The 25,180-nt window shown below is 46.3% G+C and overlaps 1 protein-coding gene across 6 annotated transcripts in view; it reads right to left on the bottom strand.

The window, feature by feature from the left end:
* Positions 1 to 25,180, bottom strand: part of LOC121273303 (activin receptor type-1-like) — a 184,148-nt gene that overhangs the window by 21,147 nt on the left and 137,821 nt on the right. For 4 of the 6 annotated variants that reach the window (XM_041180401.1, XM_041180402.1, XM_041180405.1 and 1 more), the window contains 8 exons: positions 22,238 to 22,311; positions 16,457 to 16,681; positions 14,623 to 14,856; positions 11,078 to 11,265; positions 9,368 to 9,467; positions 7,627 to 7,773; positions 5,766 to 6,041; positions 916 to 1,113 (listed from right to left, as the gene is read on the bottom strand). In XM_041180401.1, coding sequence (XP_041036335.1) covers positions 916 to 1,113; positions 5,766 to 6,041; positions 7,627 to 7,773; positions 9,368 to 9,467; positions 11,078 to 11,265; positions 14,623 to 14,856; positions 16,457 to 16,681; positions 22,238 to 22,311 — 1,442 coding nt within the window. The remainder of the gene's footprint in view (positions 1 to 915; positions 1,114 to 5,765; positions 6,042 to 7,626; positions 7,774 to 9,367; positions 9,468 to 11,077; positions 11,266 to 14,622; positions 14,857 to 16,456; positions 16,682 to 22,237; positions 22,312 to 25,180) is intronic. The other 2 variants (XM_041180404.1, XM_041180406.1) reach the window with 2 other exon arrangements.

Raw genomic sequence — 25,180 nt, 5'->3', positions numbered from 1 at the left:
GTTGCCAGGACCACATCATGACCCGGTCCCACAATCGCCAGGGTCCTTGGCACGAAATGAGAGGTGGCTTTGCCCCCTGGGCACATGCCCGCAGGACTGGGTTTACAACAGATTCCAGCCTTCAGCAAAGTTCAGCACCCTTGGAAAAATTTACCATCAGTTTTAGGGGCCACACCTTCCGACGAATATATTGGCCTTGGAGGGGGCACAATACAGATTCATCAGAATAAAAACGGGGCTAAGAGGGTTTAGTTATGAGAAAAGGCTGCATAGACTGGGCTTGGATTCATTTGAGTGATTTAACTGAGGTGTTTAATATGATTAAAGAGGTTGATTGGGTCAATAGAGAGAAACTACTTCCTCTGGTGGAAGAGTCCAGAACAAGATATAAATAGGTTTCTAGACAGATTTTTGATAGATAAGGGAGATCAGGATTATTAGGGTGTTGGGGGGGGGGGGGGGGGGTGGGTGGAGGGCAGACAACAAAGTGGAGCTGAGGCCACAACCAGATTAACCCTAATCTTATTGAACAGTGGAGCAGGCTTGAAGGGCTGAATGGCCTACTCCTGCTCCTAAGTCCTCTGTTCCTAAGGGGGCAGAAATTAGAGCTAGGCTGTAGGGGTGATTCCAGGAAGCACTTCTTCACACAAAGGCTAGGGGAAACCTGGAACACACTCCCCCAGAATGCTGGGGTGGGGGTGGGGGGGTCAATTGAAAATAAGATTGATAGATTTGTGTTGGGCAAAGGTATTAAAGCAGAGACAAGGTGGGTGGAAGGAACTAGGTTACAGATCAGCCACAATCTAATTGAATGGCAGAACAGGCTCGAGAGGCAGAATGGCCTCCCCCTGTTGTTTAGCCACAGGATCTTAATAATTGTTTCTGCAGCACTCCTGCAACTTCTATGACACTTACCACTTATAGATGTTCTCCTTGCAATCTCCCACAGCACAAGACCGAATGCCCAGATGTCGGTCGACTTGTATGACTCAAAGCTGTTGGTGCGGATTGTCTCATCCAGTACCTCCGGGGCCATGTAACGCTTGGTCCCAACTTTGGGGTTGTTGCCAATGTCCAGGAAGTCGTTGTTCTGGGAGTGTATGACAGCCAAACCTGCAGTGCAGCGAAGGAGAGAAGTTACAACGATTCGGACAGCATCAAGGCACAAAGATATTGAAGAGGAGCAAACAAACTGGGTCAATGCTTGTAGCTCCAGGATGGTGTACTACAGGCGTAGTGTCTCAAAATCGCCAAAGTCGGGGCCGACAATTTCGCATCTTGCCTGATTTTGTGGGGTTCAGGCCAAACTGGGTTGGTGGAGTTGAGAGTCACTCAGAGGCAGAAATAGACTAGCGCGCAGGCAGTGAAGGGGATATCTAATCAGGCGTCAACACCATGCCAATGGAATGTCTAGCCTAATCGTCCAGGTAAGTTACTTTTTTTTAATTGCTTGGAAAAGAGACATGCTATCAAAACTTTTTGTCTTGCACTCATCAGAACAACTCGCAAGAGATTACCAACAATTAAGGGAACAACAATTTATACTGCATGAGAAGAAAGTGCTGATTGGTTGGCAAGTGGACTCTGATTGGTAGAGGCATTGCCATGGGGAATGCAGCAGGAAACAGTTAACTGCCAAGCTTTTGTTCAAAATTCAAATCAGGCGGCAATTTTGAACAAAAGCTTGGCAGTTAACTGTTTCATACGAAGATACGAATTAGGAGCAAGAATAGGCCACTCGGCCCCTCAAGTCTTTTCTGCTATTCAATAAGATCATGACTGATCTGATTGTAACCTTAACTCCGCATTCCCATCTACCCCTGATAACCTTACACCTCTTTGCTTATCAAGAATCTATCAAGCTCTGCCTTGAAAATATTCAAAGACTCTGCTTCCACCGCCTTTTGAGAAAGAGAGTTCCAAAGACTCACGACCTTCTGAGAGAAAACATTTCTCCTCATTTCTGTCTTAAATGGGTGACCCCTTATTTTTAAACTGTGGCCCCTAGTTCTAGATTCTCCCACAAGAGGAAACATCCTCTCCATATACATCCTGTCAAGACCCCTCAGGATCTTAAAAGATTTCAGTCAAGTCAAGTTTTCTGCTGTATTACCTATGGCAACACTTCTACAAATCAGAGTCTACTTGCCAACCACTCAGCACTCTCTTCTCATGCAGTATAAATTGTTGTTCCCCCATTACTGTTGATAATTTCTTGTGAGCTGTCCTGATGAGTGCAAAATGAAAAGCTTTGACAGCATGTCTCTTTTTTCAGCAATACTCAAGTTCTGTACCACCAAACGACTATTTGTTTAATTTAATTTTTTTATTTAATTAACTTAACCGAAATCAGGCAAGATCTGAAATTGATGCATGGCACATTCTAAACATGTCTGGTTTTCAGACAACTCCAGTTTTTTGGACAGCCGGATTTGTGACATTGTTCTGTACAAATGTCAGGCAGAATGTTGGCGGAGGTGTTGAGAGCAAATCTCTCCAGGAAGAAGGGGGAAGTCATAGGGACCTGGGTTTGGTTTCAATTATTAGTGAGACCACCACTTCAGAGGACCAGGGACATCCCAACCAAGGTCTGCTGCCAAAAGGTACAGTCAGCTATAACAGGAGGTTACAGAGTTAGTACAAAACATCATGCTGTTTGAATTTTTCCTTCAATACCTCTGTAAGTACTGATAGTATCATTGCCTCTACCTTGCCTGGATTTGGCAGCTCTTCCTCTGCCCCAACACTGCTTCTGATTCGGACAGCTCATCATCGTCCCTACGCTGCATTCCCCCAACCCCCCTACACGTCACCCCACCTCCACATCCTGCTCTGCTCACATCCCCTCCCCTGCATCCTACTTTCACCTCCCCCCACACCCTCTCTTCCCACGTCCTCCATCCTGCAACACCTGCCCCCTCCCCTCCCCCATGACAATGACTCTCATTGCTCCTGGACTCTCCACATTCTGCCTACTTTGTAGCTGTTTGCTGCTGATTGACTACTGTTTGCGTACAGGCAACTTGCTGCTGATTGGCTACTGATTGCGTACAGGCAACTTGCTGCTGATTGGCTACTGATTGCGTACAGGCAACTTGCTGTTGATTGGCTACTGAGTGCATACAGGCAACTTGCTGCTGATTGGCTACTGTTTGCGCACAGGCAACTTGCTGCTGATTGGCTACTGATTCCATGGCGGTAATCTGCTGCTCATTGGCTACTGTTTGCATACAGGAAACTTGCTGTTCATTGGCTACTGATTGTGTACAAGCAACTTGCTACTGATTACATACAGGCAACTTGCTGCAGATTGGCTGCTGATTGCATACAGGCAACTTGCTGCTGATTGGCTACTGATTGTGTGCAGGCAACTTGCTGCTGATTGACTATTGATTGCATACAGGCAACCTGCTGCTGATTGCATACAGGCAACTTGCTGCTGATTGCATACAGGCAACTTGCTGCTGATTGGCTACTGATTACATACAGGCAACTTGCAGCTGATTGGCTATTGATTGCATACAGACAACTTGCTGCTGATTGGCTACTGATTGTGTACAGGCAACCTGCTGCTGGTTGGCTCATGACTGTTTTTAGGCATTTGCTGCTGATTGGCTACTGATTACGTAAGGCAACTTGCTGGTGCTTGGCTACTGATTGTGTACAGGCAACCTGTTGCTGATTGGTTTCTGAACAGGCAACCTGCTGCTGATTGGCTATTGATTGCCTTTGGCATCTTGCTGGTGATTGGCTACTGATTGCGTACAGGCAACTTACTGCTGCTTGGCTGCCGATTGTATACAGGCAATTCACTGATGATTGGCTGTTAATTGTATACAGGCAATCACTGTTGATTGGCTACTGATTATATACAGACAGCCTGCTGATTGGCTACTGATTACACAAAGCAACCTGATGCTGATTGGTTATTGATTGTGCACAGGCATCTTGTTGCTGATTAGCTATTGATTGAAAACAGGCAACTTGCTGCTGATTGGCTACCAATTGTGTACAGGCAACTTGCTGCAGATAGTTTTTGTGACATGCATTTTCTCCAATGACTGGCTTCATACTTTACCTACAAATACACACCAGGTGAGGGAACATGCATGCATCGCATCATCTTATTACTTGATAATAATGAGTCCACGAAAGAGTCTGTATTTGAATAGCACCTCACCACATTTCTCAGAATTGGCAGTAATTTACCATGAATGAACGAAGAGCAGTTGTTGATATGTGGACAAACACATCAGCCATTTTGTGCACAGCAGTGAATGAGCGACAAGGTAATCTGTTTTGTTGGTAGAGGGAGGAATGTTGTTCAGGGCACCAGGGGAACTCCCTGATATTCTCCAAATGGTGCAACAGCATCTTTAATACATAGATAAGGCCCTGAAACAGGGAGACAGCACCTTAATTTTACATATTATCCAAAAGACGTCAACTCCAATAGTCCAGTGCTCTCTCGGTACTGCACTGGAGTATGCGCCCAAGTATCGTAGTGAGGTTTCAATCCACAACCTTCTGACTCAGAGCTAAATAATTGAATCGAGGCATCACTTAATGAAAAACTGAAGGGCACGGGCATGGAACATGTGTGTGCGTGTGCCGCGTAGTGTCTATTACCATCATTTAGTTGGCAATTGTGCCCAGAGTATTGCACACCCATTAGCAACTGGTTAAAGAAAATTGCTGCAAGAAACCTGGAAATCATTTGAAGACTGTGTGTTTGGGACAGAGAGGCCAAAGAGGGGAAGTGAATAAGGAAGATTAAAACCACAAAACCAAAATGTACTTATTTAAAATGGTATGTCATCCTGGACATTATTAAGCAAACTGCGGAATGGTATCACCCTGTTATCCTTTGTTCACGTGCTTTAAAATTCCACTTTAGTGCATTGTGCAGACCAGTAGGCCTCAGGCTTGTGTCTTTTCTGAGTCGGTTGAGCTGGGTTTGACTGAAGGAGATGCTACAAATAGGCATTCATGGCCCTGGAAACAGTGGTGGGGGAGAAATATTGAGCCTGTCCCTGACCACTTTTGCTGGAATGTGTGTGTGTGTGTGTGCGCAAGTGTGTGTGTGTGTGTATGGGGAAGTGAGTGTGCAAATTACAAGCGTGGAGAGAATCCGCTTGCCAACACTTTCTTTCTTGGTAGATGATGGCACCTGTGCAACAATTTTGGTCAACAGGGGGAGCCAATAGGAAGGGAAAGCAGGCAGCATAAGAGGATGGCAAGCCCCTGTTGATCAGAAGATATGCATGAAATCTTCTCTCCATGTATAGAGCTGAACTGGCCTGTGAGTAATGATCAGCGATAGGCAGGGAAATTCAAAACCGCTCCAACCAAAAGAAAAAACGTTAAAAATAGAGATGAGATTCACCTGTGAAAGGCAGGGCGGGGAGGGAAGGGTTGGAGACTAGAATTGACCCTGTCAGACAGCACGTGTTTTTTCTCCCTATATCCATGTCAAGGAGTGAGAGAGACAGGCTAAAACAGTCTCTCTGAGGTACAGGAACAGTGCTAAAATCTCAGGCTTTATAGAGAGTTGTTAAGGGGAGAGGAAAGTGGGCACAAGACAGGAACATGAACTCCATGGAGACAGCTTTGGAATACAAGTGGGAGTTGAAATCAGAGGATAGAGAGTGGGGTGAAGGATGTTGAGGCATGAGGGGGTAAACAAGATGTTGCTTGTTTGCCAGTCTCAGCTACAGGTTAGCAACAAGGCCTCAAGCAGAGCAAATCTGGTTAGTCGGTGTTACCTAAGTCTGCTATGCAGCACTGCTTGTTTTTCTTGACGAGAATATTTCGGCTTTTCAGATCCCGATGAGCGATGGCTGCTTTGCCTGGTGTGCCGATGATTTCTGCGTGTAAGTGAACAAGGCCGCTGATGATGGACAGTGCGAGTTTCAGACAGCCCTCGGTGTCTACTGTGTTACACTGCAGATAGTCGTACAGTGACCCGTTCTCATGGTAGCGCGTTATGAGCCAGAGCTGGGTGCTTGAGTTTCGCGACGTCATGTCTGAGGCGATGAAGCCTGGAGAGGGAGAAGGCAAGGACAACTAGTTAGAATGTATCAGGGCATGAAGCAGACATCCTAAAGATTCATGCTCGATCAATCAAGCCCGGCAAACAAAAGGGAAATCAGGTGGAGAGGAGCACAGGAGAGCAAAGGAACCCAATTACATTACACAGAATGACAGTGAATTTTACAGCACAGGAACAGGCCATTCATCCCATCTGATCCATGCTACACATGAGCTTCCTCCCACTCTTCATCAACCCATCAATCTATCCATTTCTTTCTCCCTTATGTGTTTATCTAGTTTCTTCTTAAATACATTATGAATGGTAGAAGAGACGGCAGCGTAGTGGTAATGTTCCTCAACTAGAACCCCAGGCTCATTTTCCCCTTGTTGGACATGGGTTCAAATCCCACTTGTGGCAGCTGGTGGACTTTAAATTTGATTAATTAATAAATTCAATTGATGAATAAAAATCAGGAATCTCAGTGACTGTGAACTTATCATTGATTGTTGTTCACTGCTGTCTGTCCCTGGTCTGGTCTACATGTGACTCCAGACCCACAGCAACATGGCTGACTCTGAACTATCCTCTGAAATGGCTGAACAAGCCACTCGGGTTGAGGGCAATTCGGGGTGGGCAACAAATGCTGGTCTTGCCAGTGATGCCTACATACCATCAAAGGGAAGAAAAAATCTGTTATTCACCTCAACTGGTCTGTGTGGTAGTGAGTTACATATTCTTTCCACTTTCTGTGTAAAGATGCTTCTCCTGAATTCCCTGCTTGATTGATTAGTAGCTATCTTATATTGATGGCCCCACAAGTAGAACCATCTCTACGTCTGCCCTATTGAACTCCTACATGATTGCAAAAACCTTTATCAGGAGACCCCTTGTCTTCCATTTTCTAGAGAAAAGAGCCCCAGCCTGTTCAACCTTTCCTGTTAGGTTTAACCTCTCAGTTCTGCTATCATTCTGTTAAACCTTTTTACATCTTCTCTGGTGCCGCTATATCTTTTTTGGTGCACTGATTGATTTTTTTTTTGTCAATTAATTGAAATAGATGAAAAAAAAATCAGACTTTACAAACGTTCCCTGTCCGATTCCCCTGTATTCACTGCACCCAGGCAAGTCAACAGGGGTGGGAGACCTTGACAGTTTAAGATGGGTGAAAGCGAGTCAGCAGACGGTTTGCCATCTGATTTTCATTCCCATCGACGACAAGGGTGGTAAAAATGGGAAAAGATGTCAAATGAGTTGCCGACTCGCTAGAAGAAGCTCCATGGGCCTCGGGTGGAGGGAAATTGGCCCCTCGGATATCATCATGAGAGGGAATCTCAAAGGGAGGAGAAGGAAAAGTGAGTAATAAGAGCCAAGACCTTCAGGAGCAGGGGGGGAAAAATTAGGGGAAAAATAACTGAATGAATTTGAGCCTAACTTGAGAGGGATTTGCTTCCTTGCCAAGAACATATCTAAGGGTCTACCTGGAGGGGCTTATAATGCATAAAGCAGTGATTGTGATTCAGTGATGAGAGAAATAAAATTGGATCTCTTCAGCCCTTCATCACCACACCTTGTGGGAGTTCTGAAGCACTTACCTAGGATGTTATCATGCCTCAGTAAGACTGTGTTGTAGATCTCCGTCTCTCGAAACCAGGACTGCTCATCTCTTGAACAGAAAATCTTGACAGCCACATTTTCCCCTTGCCACATGCCTCTCCACACTTCCCCATAGCGTCCTTTTCCTAGGTGAGGCAAAATAGGATTAGAAAGAGGATTAGAACAAGGGAAACAGGCTCTTCCAATGGTCCAATCCACTCTTTGATATGGAACAGGGCCATGCAGAGAAGAAGGGTCCCAACTTTGATCAGCTGGTCTGCGTTTAAATGGAGTTAGTTGATTTTAACAGAGGCTTGAGGTGGGACATTTGGCCAAAGTGTCCCTGAATCTAAAGGAGGGGAAAAAGTAGGCAAAGGCTCATCATTGTTCAATAACCCCTGCCAGAAAGGATGCCTGACAGGATTGGGCTTGGCTGTGATGCTCTCCATGGGCAAATAGTCTTCTGACAACCGTTACTCATGCACATAGAATGGCAACATGGGCAAAGTAACAGAGGTCTCCCAGCGCCCAGCAAGAAGCAGTTGCCACAGGATGGGGCTGGCAGAAGAGCAAAGTTGCAAATTAAAATAAAGGGAATCACTGGGAGGCCAAGGGGGCAGTGGGGGGAGGATGGGGGCGGGGTATGAAGAAGGATTGTCTGGTTGGAAAAAGTTTTTGTTTGGCCTCTGGAACACAGGTTTAACCCCCAAGCAATGGAGGAGTGTTCTTTCCTCTCTCTTCCGGACACAGGAAAGATCTAAATACGGGATTTTCACACACGTAGAATAGCAAGGCACAGAAGGACTGACGGTCCTGGGACTCTTTAGGACACTTTACCCCCTGGGAATGCCTCCTCTCACCGAAGCTGGTGCCAAGTGAAGTGAGTTTGGTGACCTCTGTCTGGGTCCCAATGGGCATGATCCCCTGGTACAAAAACTCAAGGATTTTGGCTAGAATTGGTGTAACTGAGTCAGAATGCAAGAATAGAGTGGGGGCTGGAAGGATGGGTATTTTCTATACGCTCCGAGTGATCAGGAACATAGTGCCAGATATTAATATGATAACATTGGTGACAAGAATATAAAAATTGTTTGTGGTCTAATAGATGACTCTTTTTGCCTCTGATGTGGGCAAGGGAGAAGAGAAACATTGCTACAGAACGGCAGAACACTAGGGGCCCTCCACTTCACAGTAGAAATGAATTCAGCCCACGGACCATAGAAGTTATGTTTTGAAGAAGGGCAGGCCAGTTCTCCCCGATGTCCTGGGGCCAATATTTATCCCTTAACCAACATCGCCAAAACCGACTATCTGATCATTACCGTATTGATGTTTGTGGGAGCTTGCTGTGCACAAATTGGCTGCCACGTTTCCTACATTAGAGCCACTTAACTGACTGTAAAGCATTTGGGGGCACCCTGAGGTTGTGAAAGGTGCTATATAAATGCAAGTTTTTTCCCCGCTTTTATAGCACAAGACGAGGCCATTCGGCCAATTGAAGCTTTGCTAGCTTTTTGTGAGAGCAATCCAAATGGAATCACACTGTGCTGTGCTCTCTCCACAGATCTTTCTGCGTTTCGAATGTTTCTCCAAACCCTCTCCTGCCCTTGCACAGCAATTGGATTAACAGAGATAACTCGGGGTAGGTTTGCAATTGGAATGTTATACTCCATTCACTCAATCCCATAAGGGGATGAACACGAGGTCATTATGAAGGTGTACTAAATGGTTTGTACTGACCTACGCACTCTACCAGTGTAATTTGCCGTGCTACTGTCCTCTGGACAAGGAAAGGGAGTCCAGATCCACTACCGGAGGTGCAGGAGTGATCAAACAGGTCCTAAAATGAGAATATTATTTTTATTCAAGATTAAAACACTCTTAGTAGGAACGCACAAGTACATTACTGCTGGCTACCTGCGTGTAAATGTGTGCTTTTAAATTCTTAATGATAGCTGGAAACAAGGACAGTACTAGTTGTGAGTACAGTGGCCACTTCCCCATTTATCTTTGAGTCTGTCTGTCCTTATTTCTGGCTGCAAACTGGGATTCAGGAAAGCAAGGCGGAGGTCAGGTGAGGGTGGGACTGGGCTTGACGGCGATGTCCACCGGCCGAGTAACCCGTTGACCCCCTGCTGTTGGCGAGGCTATTCCAAGGGATGTGCCAGGCACTGCCCATGCCACTGGTGCCACAACCCCCCCCACCACCCCTCCCCTCTCTCCACGGTGAATCAGAGCCTTCGAGACACGGAGAAAGGGAAGAAATAAAGAAAAGATCGACATTATCAGGAATTTCTGGGCTGCAACCCAGATGCTGGAAAGTGGGATTAGAACGGGAGGCTAGTTTCTTTTTATTTTGTCTTTTGTCGGCCGGCGCAGACACGATGGGCTGAATGGCCTCTTCCTGTGCCGCAACTTTTCAATGGTTCTGTCCAATTTCTGCCTGGATGTTGTGATTGAATCGGCTTCTTGCATCGCCGTTTGGGTCACGTATTCCCAATCCTGTAGGGCGTGTCCTTCAGCGCTTCCCATGCTTTTTCCCAGCGTGACCCCATTTTAATGGCCTCAGACTTCGTGTGACCATTGAGCGACTATCTAGGGGTTACGCGAGCTGTTGAGCAGGGGGTGGGTTGGGGGTGGGGCTTCACTGCTTGAAGTGGGTGGGGGGGAGACTTCAGTTCTTGAGCAGCGGTGACTGGGGGGTTGGGTGGGGAAGGTTTGGTTGTTGAGGGGTGGGGAACTTTAGTCCTTGGCTGGGGTGGGGAACTGGGGTTGACCGTTGGGGGAATTAATCTTAAGGGAGGATTTCTGCAAATTAAAAAGAAAACCTTCCTTTTCACAGGCCTTTTTTTTGCATCAGCAGTCAGGCCTCAGAGTGTAGTCCATTAGGCCGCAAGAGGATTTTAAGGGGCCTTGCAGCTCTCAGAGATCAGCTCGAGTTTCATGGCAGCCATTGCCGCTTCGGAGCTCGTGACCCCAAAGTCTCGTCTCATGACCCCAACGGGAGGATTTAAAGGGGCCTTGCAACTCTCAGAAATCGGGTCGAGCTCCACGGCAGCCATTACTGCCTCGGAGCTCGTGACCCCAACATCTCACCTCATGACCCCACTGGGGGTCACGGCCCACAGCTGGGAAGCCTAGGGAAATTCCTTCAAACCTCCCTCTTCATGCTTCTAGCACTAATCCTCAGTCTGTGCCCTCCATTACTGGTTCACTGACCAGTGCCAACGACCTTTCCCTATTTACCCTCTTGAAACCTTTCCAAACTTTTGTTTGCCTCTTTTAAACCCCCCTTTCACCTTCTCTGCTTCACCGAATCGAGCTAAAAGTTTCTCAGAATTCTCACCAATAACTATATTCTCTCATCCCTGGTATCATCATCATGAAGCTACGCTGCACTTTTTCGATTGGTTCTACTATTTGGCTGGTGAGGAAGATAGGAAAACTTACAGTGAGAGTGTTGTCTCCAAGCTCAGTTACTCTCAGCATCTCCGCCTTACTGTGCTCTTCACTCTTACTGAGAAATGGGACTATTTGGTATCTGCAGAACTTCAGGTAGAGCAGCAGGAGGATCACCAGGACACTAACCACCACAATTGGGACTACCATTATGACCACGGTGCTGGCATTGTTAGGGTCTGAGGGAAGAACAGGAGGTGATGAGCAGAAAGAAGAAACCTGCCTCGCAGCGCTGGAACAGGAGGAGGCCATTCAGCCCCTCGAGCCTGTTCTGCCATTCAATAAGATCATGGCTGATCTGTATCATAGCTCTGCCTTGGTTCTGTAATCCTTAATACCCTTGCCTGCCAAAAATCTATCAGTCTCAGCTTTGAAATTTTCAACTGACCCCAGCCTAAAGAGCTTTCTGGGGAGGGGGTGGGGGGGGGGGAAGAGTTCCAGATTTCCAGTCCCCTTTGTGTGACCAAGTGCTTCCTGACATCACCCGCTGAACAGCCTGGCTCTGAATTGAAGGCTCTGCTCCCTTGTTCTGGACTCGCCCACCAGAAATAGTAGTTTTTCTCTATCTACCCTAATAAATCCTATAATTAATTTAAGCATCGGTTCAGATTACCCCTTAATCTTCCATACTTAACACCCAAAGAGCTTAACGGTAGATCACAGAGTGAAGGATAACAATGAAATCCCTCACTTTGGTCACCCTTAGTAATCTTCAACTGCTGGAGCTACCTAAACAGGGCTGAGAAATGGTTTAACAGAGTGTCGTGGGCAGAGTTATTGGCTTGAGTGATATTAGTTTCCTCAAGGACCACAGTCAAAGGGTATTACAAACTTGCAAATGATTATAAGGTAAATGAAAAATTGAGCCTCAAGCCAAGGCTTTAAAATAAGTCAGCATCCCTCAGGTCGCAGAAGTGACCTTGGATGTGCAACATTCTCAATTGTACTGGTATCAAAATATCAGAGCATGACCCCAGTATTCCTACAGAGGTCTTCAATATTATTCAAAATCTTGTGTCGGGCACATGCTCCCTGTCTACACATCATTCCTCTCATTGTCACAATTTTTGGTCATTCATTTCTGTCAAGGTACCATTTACCATTGTCAAAATTTTCCAATTTTGCTATGTCAACGGTCACAATGCAGCTACAGCTCCGAGCCACTAGGTGGCTCCATGGAGTGACCTTCTGAAGCCTATCTTTAAGTCTACGTTTAAGACTGGAATAGGCAGATTTTTGGTCTCTCAGGAAATCCAGGGATACGGGGAGCGGGTGGGAAAGTGGAGTTGAAGCCCAAGATCAGTCATGATTGCATTGAGTGGCAGAGTAGGCTCGATGGGCCGAATGGTCTACTCCTGCTCCTATCTCTTGTGTTCTTGTGAATCCCAGCTGATTTTCATCAACTGAGAATGGGAAACGTCATGGTCAATTTACTTGTATCTAGTGTTATTTGATTCCTGTTAGGAACATAAGGACATGAGTAGACTGTTGGGCTCTTTTAATCAATGAGATCATGACTGATCTGCACCACTTAGCTGCATTTGCTCCATATCCCTTGATATTCTGACCAAACTAAAATCTATACTTCTCATTGTTGAAACTTCAATTCAGTGCAACGTTGAAACTACTGGACATGTGCAAGATTCACTCGTACTCTGTCACCCTAAGGCCACTTCTCGGTTCTGGCTATACCGCTTCCCCAAAGGTGTTAGCTGGCTTGCATGGGTGCATGCAGCCTATGGCCAGAATGAAATGGTGGCCCATACAGTGAATGCTACCTTGGGTTGGTCACCATCAATGGTGCATTGCTGCGAGAGACAATAAAAGACCCAAACCATCTTGTACAACAGTGCATTGTGCCTCTGCACGCAATTCCGCACCTTCATGTATATCGCAGGGAAATTAGATAGAGAAGAGGGAGCTCGAATTTATATAGTATCTTTCATGGCCTTAGGACATCCTACAAGACTTCACAGCCAATGGGGAGTGATGTTGGTTGAGGGATAAATATTGGCCCAGGGCATCAGGCAGAACTCCTTTGCTCTTCCTCGAAATAGAGGCTATCCTTAATGACCACATGAGAGACCATAAGACCATAGGACATAGGAGCTGAAATTAGGCCATTCGGCCCATCGAGTCTGCTCCGCCATTCAATCAAGGCTGATAAGTTTCTCAACCCCATTCTCCCGCCTTCTCCCCGTAACCTTTGATCCCCTTACCAACCAAGAACCTATCTATCTCAGTCTTAAATACACTCAATGACCTGGCCTTCACAGCCCTCTGTGGCAATGAATTCCATAAATTCATCACTCTCTGGCTAAAGAAGTTTCTCCTCATCTCTGTTCTAAAAGGTCTTCCCTTTACTCTGAGGCTGTGCCCTTGGGTCCTAGTCTCTCCTACTAATGGAAACATCTTCCCCACGTCCACTCTATCCAGGCCTTTCAGTATTCTGTAAGTTTCAATCAGATCCCCCCTCATCCTTCTAAACTCCATCGAGTATAGACCCAGAGTCCTCAAACGTTCCTCATATGTTAAGCCTTTCATTCCTGGGATCGTTCTCATGAACCTCCTCTGGACCCTCTCCAGGGCCAGCACATCCTTCCTGAGATACGGGGCCCAAAATTGCTCACAAGGGTAGACAGGATCTCAGTTTAACATCTCATCCAAAAGATGCTCCCTCAGTACAGCACTGGAGTATCTAAGTAGACTGTGTGGTCAAGTCACATGGAGTGGACCTTGGACTGACTGACTCAGGAGCAAAAGTACTCCCAGTTGGGGTAAAGCTGATCAAAGATCAAAGCTTTCTGACCTGACAACGTGACAAACCTTTGGGAAATACACATCCATAATATCCAGATGTCCTTGAGCATGTAATGCTGATAAACGGCAGGCCCATTGAAATCAAAGGGTAACACTGTAAGGTCAAACCCTGTGTTTCTTGTTCTGCAATCTTTAAAATAAACAGTGGCTCTGAAAATCGGCAGGGGTTCTACCAGTATCCTGCTGTACTGGCTGGAGAGCTGAGAAACCCAACTAAAACCTGCCAGGGACCCAGTTATGGAGGGTCTCCATTCTTTCTGTGATTTCCTACCATGACTTGGAAAGGGCAGAACCTTTGCCTGCTTCACTACAAGCACAATGTTGCCAGGGTGGCAACTCAACATGCCGGGAGTTTCCATTCCTTTGGCTCATGTGGGACTCAGGCCTTGTGCAATACTGCCCTCCCCTCCCTTCCCACCTCTCCACCCCCGGAGGTGACCAAGCTGGATATTTTCCATGCAAATTAGGTGCCTTTACATTGACCTCAGCAAACGGTGAGTGCTGGAGGGCATCAGCGGCGACCATCCCCTAGCAGGAGTGCCGGCGATTGCGCTCTGCTGTTTCTTACAGCAAAAGTGGACTGTCTCTCTCCCTTGCCCAGAGGCAGCTCTGTAACCTCTTTGAGCCTGTCACAACAAACTTAGCTTCCAAACAAAGCCAAACCATTTCCTCGGAACTGAAGAGGTTGACAACTGAATCTGAAAACGTGCACTTACCTAGACTCACGGTAAGATTGCTGTTACAGAAGTCTCCTTTGCAACACACCATTTTGAAACCCTCTGCCGAGTGGTTACAGGGCACTTCTTTGTATGGGTGACAGCCCTTCCTGAGCCCACCAGGGCTCTTGCTGTCCATGGAGACAAAACACTGGAAACCGATACAGGTCTTCGTGTTACAATATCCACTCTCACAAACACAATCAAACTCCCCAAGCTTCTTCTCCCGCTTAACTACAATTGAGAAATAAGCAGATCATGATGTTATTGGCAGTTCTTCCTTAAAATAAAACCTAGCGTTTACTGCTGGCGCTACTTGGTGAATCCATTGGACATTCATCAGTCCACCAATTTATTGCAGGCATCAACATGTTAATGGTTTCTATTTTAATCCCAAACTGTTCCCCCCCCTGCCACCCCACCTTGTCAACAAGCAGGTAAGGGGTGAGGGGTTAAGATCCTAAAATTCAAGCTCCTGTCCTGTCCCCTCTTTCCAGCATCATAATATTAAAGGGAGTGATTTGGGCCCAAGATGAGGCTCCCAAGGCGGATATCATGGGCACCACGATGTAATTTTAAGGCTTATGCCTTTGCAAAGAAGGTCTGGAGAGAGATGCAGTGGTTTCTGTCGAGGTTCATCCCGAGCAGTTCTGTGACACAGGACTCTGTGCTCTACGGGCTGTTCCCAGGGACACACACCCAGACAAACATCAACTGCAGCTGGAGGATCATCAACTCAGTGAAAGACGCTCTTTGGTCAGTCCGAAACCTTTTGGTCTTCCTGCACAAAGAGCTGTCCCTGACCGAGTGCTGGAGACTGGCACATTCCAAGCTCCAGGACTCTGAGCTGAGGGACAAATTAAAGCTTGGGGCAGCCTCCACAGAGGCACAATGGGGAAAGGCCATTGTCAAGGGGCCAGAACTCGTGTGAAACCCCTCAGGCTGTACGCTTGACATGGAATGAATAGAATGAATAATCTGTAATTGTAAGTGCAGTGAGGCATGTCAGAGTGCCACATAGTGCATTGAAAGAAACTGAACTGTATTGCACATTGTAAAATGACAACTCTGCACTGTTCTGTAATGTACTTTTACAGATTTTATGAATAAAGTATTTTTTTGGAGAAAAAAAAAACACTGTAATTTTAGGGCTGACACATGGGTAGTCTCATGTTGTCTGTTGCCTGGCAACAAGTGGGAGGAGCCAACTGGCCAGAAGAGCCCTGGGTAAGGTGAGTTAAAAAGAACGAATGGTGACATGAGGAAAACCTTTTTCACCCAGCGAGTGGTCAGGGCCTGGAATGCGCTGCCTGAGAGTGAGGTGGAGGTAAATTCAATCGTGGCTTTCAAAAGAGAATTGACTCATTATCTGAAGAGAAAAAAGAAATGCAAGGGCTACAGGGAAAGGCAGGGGAGTGGAACTAGCTGAGTTGCTCTCACAGCGAACCATCACGGGCATGATGGGCCAAATGGCCCCTTCCTGTGCTGTAGCCATTCTATGATCCCAAGTTTTGAAACTTTCTGACTCTTTGGAGTTCTTTTGGGCCAGGTGGAGCTGAAGTGTTGCCCCCCCCAAACCCTGTGCAGACCCCTCAGGGAGACTTCAGGCCTCCGCAGCCCACAGACTGCCCGGGAGCCTTCCTACTGCTCACCCAGCTGTGCCTGTTCCCATCTGCCAGCCAGGTAGTCAATCTGTTCACCCTGTTAAAAAAAAACCAAGGCCAAAGTCTCTGCTGAGCCACAATCCTTCACATGTTTTAAAATGTTATTCTGTGATTTTTACCCCTGCATGCAAGATCAAACATTGATCCCCATACTCAACACGTTGGCATACCTGCAATGGGTACTGGCATGGAAACAGCATTGCAAAGGGAACTGCTGCAGCATTCTGTTGTCTTATTTTCTGGTTGTTGGATGCAATTCTCATCATTTAAGCAGCCTTTCTCCTCATGGACCAGTTGTCCATTATTGACAGTGTGTGTCTGAAAGCACAACTTCCCAAAGCATCGGTCTCCCATGCAATTATCACCATCACAAACACACTCAGTGCTGCCTGTACCTGTGAAGGAAATTGCATTTTCTTGTCACTCAATTCCTGTTGTGAAACCTGTGCAATTATGTGTAGCAGCGAGGAGTGAGTCTAAAAGAAATCTGCAAGACCCACCTCCCGCTCCCTCGACCCTATTCCCACTAAACTGCTGACCACCCAGCTTCCCCTCCTGGTCCCCGTGTTAGCCGATAACGTAAACAGTTCTCTCTCTTCAGGTGTTGTCCCTCTCTCCTTTAAATATATCATCATCACCCCTCTCCTCAAAACAACAACCCTTGACCCCGCCATCTTTGCAAACTACCGTCCCATCTCCAACCTCCCTTTCCACTCCACAGTCCTTGAGTGTGTTGTCACCTCCCAAATCCATTGCCAGAACTCCATGTTTGAATCCCTCCAGTCAGGTTTCTGCCCCTGCCACAGGACCAAAACAGTCTCTTATCAAAGTCACAAATGACATCCTATGTGACTGTCCTTCTTCGTCCCTCTTCGTCCTTCTTGACCTGTCTGCAGCCTTTGACACGGTTTGACCACACCATCCTCCTCCAACACCTCTCCACTGTTGTCCAGCTGGGTGGGACCTGCTCTCACCTGGTTCCATTCTTATCGATCTAATCGGAGCCAGAGAATCACTGGAAATGGCTTCTCTTCCTGCTTCTGCACCATTACCTCTGGTGTCCCCCAAGGATCTATCCTTGGCCCCCTCCTATTTCTCATCTACATGCTGCCCCTCAGTGACACCATCCGAAAGCACAGTGTTAGTTTTCACATGTACACTGATGACAGCCAGCTCTACCTCACCCCCACCTCTCTCAACTCCTCCACTGTTAGTAAATTATCAGACTGCTTATCCAACATCCAGTACTGGATGAACAGAAATTTCCTCCAATTAAATACTGGGAAAAATGAAGCTATTGTCTTCAGGCCCTGTCAAAATCTCCCTAGTTACCGACTCCATCCCTCTCCCTTGCCACAGTCTGAGACTAAACCAGACTGTTTGCAACCTTGGTATCATATTTGACCCCAAGATGAGCTCTTGACCATATATTTGCACCATCACTAAGACGGCTTATTTCCATCTCCTTAGCATCAATCGATGTTGGCCCTGTCTCAGCTCATCTGCTGCTGAAACCCTCATCCATGCCTTTGTTACCTCTAGACTCTACTATTCCAACACACTCCTGGCTGCTCTCCCACATTCTACCCTTCATAACTTGAGGTCATCCAAAACTCTGCTGCCTGTGTCCTAACTCACACCAAGTCTCATCCCCCTATCACCCCTGTGCTCACTGACTTACACTGGCTCCCGCTCAAGCAACACCTTGATTTTAAAATTCTTATCCGTGTTTTCAAATCCCTCCATGGCCTCACCCCTCCCTATCTCTGTAATCTCCCACAGCCCCACAACCCTCCGAGATCTCTGCGCTCCTCCAACTCCGCCCTCTTGAGCATCCCCGATTCTAATCACTCCACCATTGGCGGCCGTGCCTTCAGCTGCCTGGGCCCCAAGCTCTGGAATTCCCTCCTTATCCCTCTCCGCCTCTCTACCTCACTTCCCTCCTTTAAGACCCTCCTTAAAACCGACATCTTTGACCAAGCATTTGGTCACATGACCTAATATCTCCTTATGTAGCTCGGGGTCAAACTTTGTTTTATAACGCTCCTGGGAAGCACCTTTGGATGTTTTATATGTTGAAGGCGCTATATAAGTATAAGTTATTCTTGATGGTGGGAAGGAAATCTGCCATCATTACCCAACCTGGCCTACATATGACGCACATGGTCTCTTAAAGGGGACAACTTATAAGTGGCCTGTGCAGTACCTACATGGTTGCTCCACAGCCATGTGTGTATGCAGCTTACAGGCTATTTATTGTTCTTAACTGCCCTCTGAAGTAGCCTAGTTAGCCACTCAGTCTATAGTGATGTGTAATAAATGTTGGTCTTGCCAGCGACACCCACATGCTGTGAATCAATAATTAAAAATCAATCACGGATATACGATGTTCCACAGTTTCAAAGTGTGGAGAAGAAAGAGGTTTGACTTGGGTTACTGATGGGTCTTGGAGTTACCACAGAGTGTTGACATATGTAGGAGTTAAGGAGTGGTAAGTGAAGGAAGTTCAGGAAAGCATTGACCAGAGAAACCTTTCACAGGCAGTGCGGGGGTGAGTGGGTGGGGAGGTGGTGTTGCTAACCAAAGGATACAGATTGAAAATTCCAAAGGCAGGAGAGGGGGGGGGATGAAGAGAATGTCTTTTTTTTTAAACTTTGTTATGATTTGGAATACACTGTCTAAAAAATACCACTGCTTGGTCACTTTTAAAACAGAATTCGTAGATATTTGAGAAGGAAGATTCGGCAGGGCTGTGGCAAAAGAGCAGGGGAGTGGGATTAGGCTTTCAAAAAGCTCACACAGGCACAATGTAAGGTTCTAAAGTAGTACTGGAAAAAGCAGAGAGAACCAAGAAAAAGTGAAATGGAGAAAGAGAGGCTGGAGGCCAAAGAGGAGAGATGGATTGTTGGCCAGTTGCCATGGTTTTCCTTGCTTCCTTTCTGCAAGTGTGTGAGAGACAAGCCTCCAAAGGTAGGAGAGCAGTCTTCAGGTCTTGGACAGTCTTGGGTTTCATAGCTGGTTAACAGTTGGTGAGAGAAAGAAAGGAATACTTGGCATAAAAGGGGAAACTGAGCTGCTTTTCAGCAACTATGGCCATGGAAGTGACGCCAGAGTTCTAGTTAAGATCAGAGAGGTTAGTGAGGCCAAGAATCTCAAGGAATGATGGAGGAGTAAGGGTGGAACCAGACACAGTTAGAAGTGGGAGTTGTTGGTTGGACCTATAAAGACAGAGAAAATGTGGGCAGCAATGTTCTCGAAACTGATCCCATTTTGCCCTGCAATTCACTGGAAATGCCTGTGAAACCCCATTTATGTGTTGAAACAGGGTTTTAGCAGCAATTCCAGCAAGTTTCCTTGGTGGAGCAGGAGCAACTCAAAGGAAATTCCCAATCCTGTGTCTTTCAAGAATTGAAAGCACCAAGTTTCTCATTGTCTCAGTGAAGAGTATGGAAGACTTTATGGCCCAGCATATCACTTACTCTGCCATTATACCCTTGGAGGAAGCACTGAGGGTGGCAAGGGCACAGAATGTACTCTGGGTGGGGGACTTCAATGTTCATCACCAAAAGTGGCTCAGTAGCACCACTACTGACCGAGCTGGCCAAGTACTGAAGAGCATATCTGCCAGACTGGGCCTGCAGCAGACAGTGAGAGGGAAAATACTACGAGTAAAAAATACTACTAGACATTGCCCTCACCAATATACCTGTCGCAGATGCATCTGCCCATGACAGTTGTCACGACAACAGGAAATTGTAACTGAATGATATCAACTGATAATTTCGCCAACAAACCAAAACATACTGACTGTTTAAAAGAAGAAAAAAGGCACCGACTAAAGATGGCTGCCACAAGTCAGCTGGTGCCTGGAAATGTAAGTTGACCACTAAGTTCCTATATGATTGCACTGCAGACATGCTTGACATGATTACTCATGGAATGTCACAGCTGGCAGTGTCAAGGCCCACTTCAAAAAGGAACTATGAAGACAATTGGAGAACTCCTAGCCAGCCAGGATATACAGCCAACTGACACTCAAACCCCCCCTGTGGAGGATGAAAGAACCCCATTTCCTGTTTGTTTCGACTATCTTGAAATGTGTCAAAAGATTTCTGACACGAAACATCAAAATGTGATTACTTGTTTTACAACAAGGGCTACAGCAGACATGGTAATCAAATTCCTTTGGAATATGCATCTACGGCAGGGCTTCAAGAACGGGGTTTTACCAAGCCAAAAGAGATACCATCAGGGAGATTTTGGAAAAAGGCTACATCAGAAAAACAGGCTGAAGAGATATCTCTCTCTCTGTCTCCCTGGGCATGAGCGTAGCACACTGAGAAATCAGTGAGCCCAAAATCTACAAGCGAACTGAGATCTTGTAAGAATTGTAGCATCCTCAACATCTACCTACTCCTAGGAATCAGATAGCTTCAATCAGCCACAATGTTTAACAATCTACACCTCAAAGGCAAGCAAAGGACTTCTAAATCTATATTCTTTTAACTTTTATTTGGACGCTAACTTTCCTTACTTCTGATAAGTGTGTGTGTGTGTGTGTGTGTGTGAGCGTGTCTGTGTTACATCACATCTTTTACTATTTTTTCTTGGCTTCAGTGACTAATAAACTTGCTCTTTCTTTGACTCAAGAAAACCTCGTTGATTAGCTCCTTATTGCGCACTGCAGAGAGTAAAAAAATACATCTGGATTTGGAAAAGACACCCACAAGGAAAATAAATTTTAAAACCTTTATTGTGACCAACCGAGGAGGCTCAATAGAGGGGGGCCAGTTCACTCCTCCTCACGTGGTCGTAAGAAAGTATTGGTAGGAACGAGCAGTGCATTGTCCTTGTGAGGATACCCTCCATCGTGTTGTGTGGCACTACCACCATGCTGAATTGGATAGATTTCAAACAGATCTAGCAGCTCAAAACTGGGCATCCATGAGGCACTGTGGGCTGTCAGCAACAGCAGAATTGTATTCAACCACAATCTCTAACTTCATGGCCCACCAACCCTGGTTTAATGAAGAGTGCAGGAGAGCATACCAGGAGCAGCGCCAGGCATGCCTAAAAATAAGGTGAAGCTACAACACGGGACTACTTGCATGCTAACCATTGGAAGCAGCAAGTGATAGACAGAGCTAAGCAATCTCAGAGCCAACAGATCAGATCTAAGCTCTGCAGCCCTGCCACATCCAGTCCTGAATGGTGGTGGACATTTAAACAACTTACTGGAGGAGCAGGCTCCACAAATATCCTCATCCACAATGATGGAAGAGCCCAGCATATCAGTGCAAAAGACAAGGCTAAAGCATTTGCAACCATCTTCAGCCAGAAGTGCCCAGTGGATGATTCATTTCAGCCTCCTCCCAGCATCACAGACGACAGTGTTCAGCCAATTTGATTCACTCCACATGTAAGAAACGGCTGAAGGCACTGGATACTGCAAAGGCTATGGGCTCTGACAGTATTCCAGCAACAATACTGAAGACTTGTGCTCCAGAACTTGTTGCGACCCTAGCCAAGCTGTTCCAGTACAGCTACAACACTGGTATCTACCCAGCTATGTGGAAAATTGCCCAGGTATGTCCTGTACACAGAAAGGAGGACAAATCCAACCCGACCAGTTATCGTCCTATCAGTCTACTCTTGATCATCAGCAAAATGATGAAAGGTGTCATTGACAGTGCTATCAAGCATTACTAACTCAGCAATAACCTGCTCATTGGCACTCAGTTTGGGTTCTGCCAGGGCCACTCAGCTCCTGACCTCATTACAGCCTTGATCAAAACATGGACAAAAGAGCTGAATTCCTGAGGTGAGTTGAGAGTGACTGACCTTGACATCAAGGCCGCATTTGACCAAGTGTGGCATCAAGGGGCCCTAAAAAAAGAGAGCTAAAGGTTGGGGTGTACTAATAGTTATGCATGACCGGTTATACATATTACCTTCTACAAGCGGTAGTGAACAGACCAGTCCTGGCAGGATAGAGATAAGAAGAGCTTTCATCGCCATTGGAGACCTGGAACAAAAAGGAGATATGTCTTTTGTTGAATGCTGCCACAAGTCACTTTTAACAGAATCAAATAAGAATTGTTCCCTTTGTTCCCCACCATCACCTACCCCATAAAGATGTCTGAACCCAACCATGACATAATTCTCAAAGATTCCCAGTAATTCTGGGTGGATGCCCTTACACTATAGGTCAAAGGTTATCCACTTTCATACACCTTCTACAGCAGACGGTTCATATCTGATCAAAAACAAAGTGAACATGTACAGCCACAATCGAGAAGGGAATATGTATTTTAAAGAATTCGGGGCAAATTTGAGTTTATCAAAATGAAGGGTGTTAATGAAGGGAAATGGAACATTGTTTGAACTCTTGTTCCCATTACCAGCATCAAACATTCCTAGGACAGGAATAGCACTAGGTTGCATACTGAGTAAATCTCACTTTACACCGTCCCCATTAAACACTCCCAGGACAGGTACAGCGTTGGGTTAGATACAGAGTAGAGCACCCTCTACACGGTCCCCATCAAACACTCCCAAGACAGGTACAGCACGGGCTTAGGAACAGAGTAAAGCTCTCTCTACACTGTCCCCATCAAACACTCCCAGGACAGGTACAGCACGGGGTTAGATACAAAGTAAGGCTCCCTCTACACTGTCCCCATCAAACACTCCCAGGGCAAACACAGCACGGGGTTAGATACAGAGTAAAGCTCCCTCTACACTGTCCCCATCAAACACTCCCAGGACAGGTACAGCACGGGGTTAGATACGGAGTAAAATTCCCTCTACACTGTCCCCATCAAACACTCCCAGGACAGGTACAGTACGGGGTTAGATACAGAGTAAAGCTCCCTCTACACTGTCCCCATCAAACATTCCCAGGGCAGGTACAGCACGGGGTTACATACAGAGTAAAGCTCCCTCTACACCGTCCCCATCAAACACTCCCAGGACAGGTACAGCACGGGGTTACATACAGAGTAAAGCTCCCTCTACACCGTCCCCATCAAACACTCCCAGGACAGGTACAGCACGGGGTTACATACAGAGTAAAGCTCCCTCTCCATTTTTCCTTCATCTCCAAAACTGAAATCTGGCAATTTTAACTCGTTTTCAGCAGAGTAATGGTATTTAGTTTGAGAGGGAGAGAAGCTGGCGATCTTGCATCTTTGAAGGAGCATCCTCAGTTCCCTGTTTACTTTGAATTTTGGGAACAGTTGCCCTGATTTTCATCTGAGGTGGGAATCAACGATGTGGGTCCAAAATGTGTGGCGGTTTGTCCCTCACACTATTGAAACCTGAGGGCCGGGAGATTTTACCTCAGGCCCTGTGCACAATTTGGTTGCTCTGCTTGGCTACATGCAACAGTGGCTGTCCTTCAAAAAATAACTCAGTGGATCTGAAGAACGTTTTGTATCGGAAAGAGCATGAGGAGGCCATTCAGCCCCTCAAGCCTGTTCTGTCAGACCATGACTGGTTTGCATCTTAACTAAACTCTGTGCTTCCATGATCATTAATACCCTTCCTCCTTCTTAAAGTACCATGCCCTCAGAGGGCATTGGTGATCATGGACTTTCATTGGATCAGTTCATGATTATGCTTGGCAAAGTACTGCAGTGGTTTGCTATTGCCTCCTGCAGTATGGCTGGCCAGGACACTCTCCTGCTTTTAATACCCGTCATCAGGCACATTGAGAGGATTTACAGGCTGATACTCAACCTCCTAGGCCACGTTATAAACACACCTTCCACAGCCATCAAGTCCTGAAGTGGGATTTGAACCCAGATTTTGGGACACTGCACCACAAGACCTCTTTAATACCCTTACCTAATAAAAAGCTTATCAATTTTCCACTCCTCTGTGAGTGAAGGAGTGCTTCCTGACATCATCCCTGAATGGCTTGGCTCCAATTTTAATTCAGCCCCCTTGTTCTGGACTCCCCCCACCAGAGGAAATAGTTTCCCTCTATCTACTCTTTAGTCATTTATAATGTTCTATGTTCAAAGGGAATACAAGCCTCAGCTATGCAACCTGTCCTCATAATTTAACTCTTTTTGACCCAATATCATTCGAGTGCATCTGTGCTCCAGCCCTCCTGAGGCACAGTGCCCAGAATGGAACACCGTTACTCCAGATCCGATCTAACCAGGGCTCTGTGCAACTTTAACAGAGACAGTCTGAAGACACAAAAGGTGAAAGTGCTTTCTTTTGCCTGAGGACTTCTCTCCACTTACATCCATGTTCATACATGGACCAAAGCCCTTGGCACAGGCATAGACACCCCCAGCTCTTTATGTGCCAAGCGTGAACTGACAGGGGCATCTCCTGGCTGGGAATGAGTTAAAATCCCCCTCCAAATCTGTGGGCTACATCTGCAGGTGAAGCCGTCTACAGAGGTGGATGGGTTGGCTGCGAATTAAAACAGGAAACAGATGCTTTGCGATTAAGAGACAAGAGATAGCGCAATAACAGGAAGTGCTCTGGTATGGCTTTGCGTGCTATCACCAGCTGCTTCCCAGTCCTATTGTTTGATTACTGGGAGGGTCCACACCTCTTGGAAGCAGCAATGTACCGCTGGTCATTGACATTATCAAAGCGTGGTGCAATATTTCAGTGTTGAAAATAAGCTGATATGATGTATCAGGGTATTGTGTGATTCCTGATAACGTGCTTCCAAAAGAATAATCAGGAATCAGATCATATTGCACTGTGATGTTGGGACCACTGGTGTTACTTAATGCACACGCTAAGGGTGCATTTACACTGGGAGTGGGGATCCGTGATCAGCACCTAGCTTGAAGCCTCTGATCTCCTTGCAGTAGTGGGGTTGGGTCTTCACCTTTGATTCTTGGAGACACCAGGGCGAACCTGGA

This window comes from Carcharodon carcharias, chromosome X (genome assembly GCF_017639515.1).
Source record: "Carcharodon carcharias isolate sCarCar2 chromosome X, sCarCar2.pri, whole genome shotgun sequence".
Classification (NCBI taxonomy): Eukaryota; Metazoa; Chordata; class Chondrichthyes; order Lamniformes; family Lamnidae; genus Carcharodon; species Carcharodon carcharias.
Note: the sequence above shows the minus strand (reverse complement) of the source record. Positions and strands in the feature narration are given on the sequence as shown.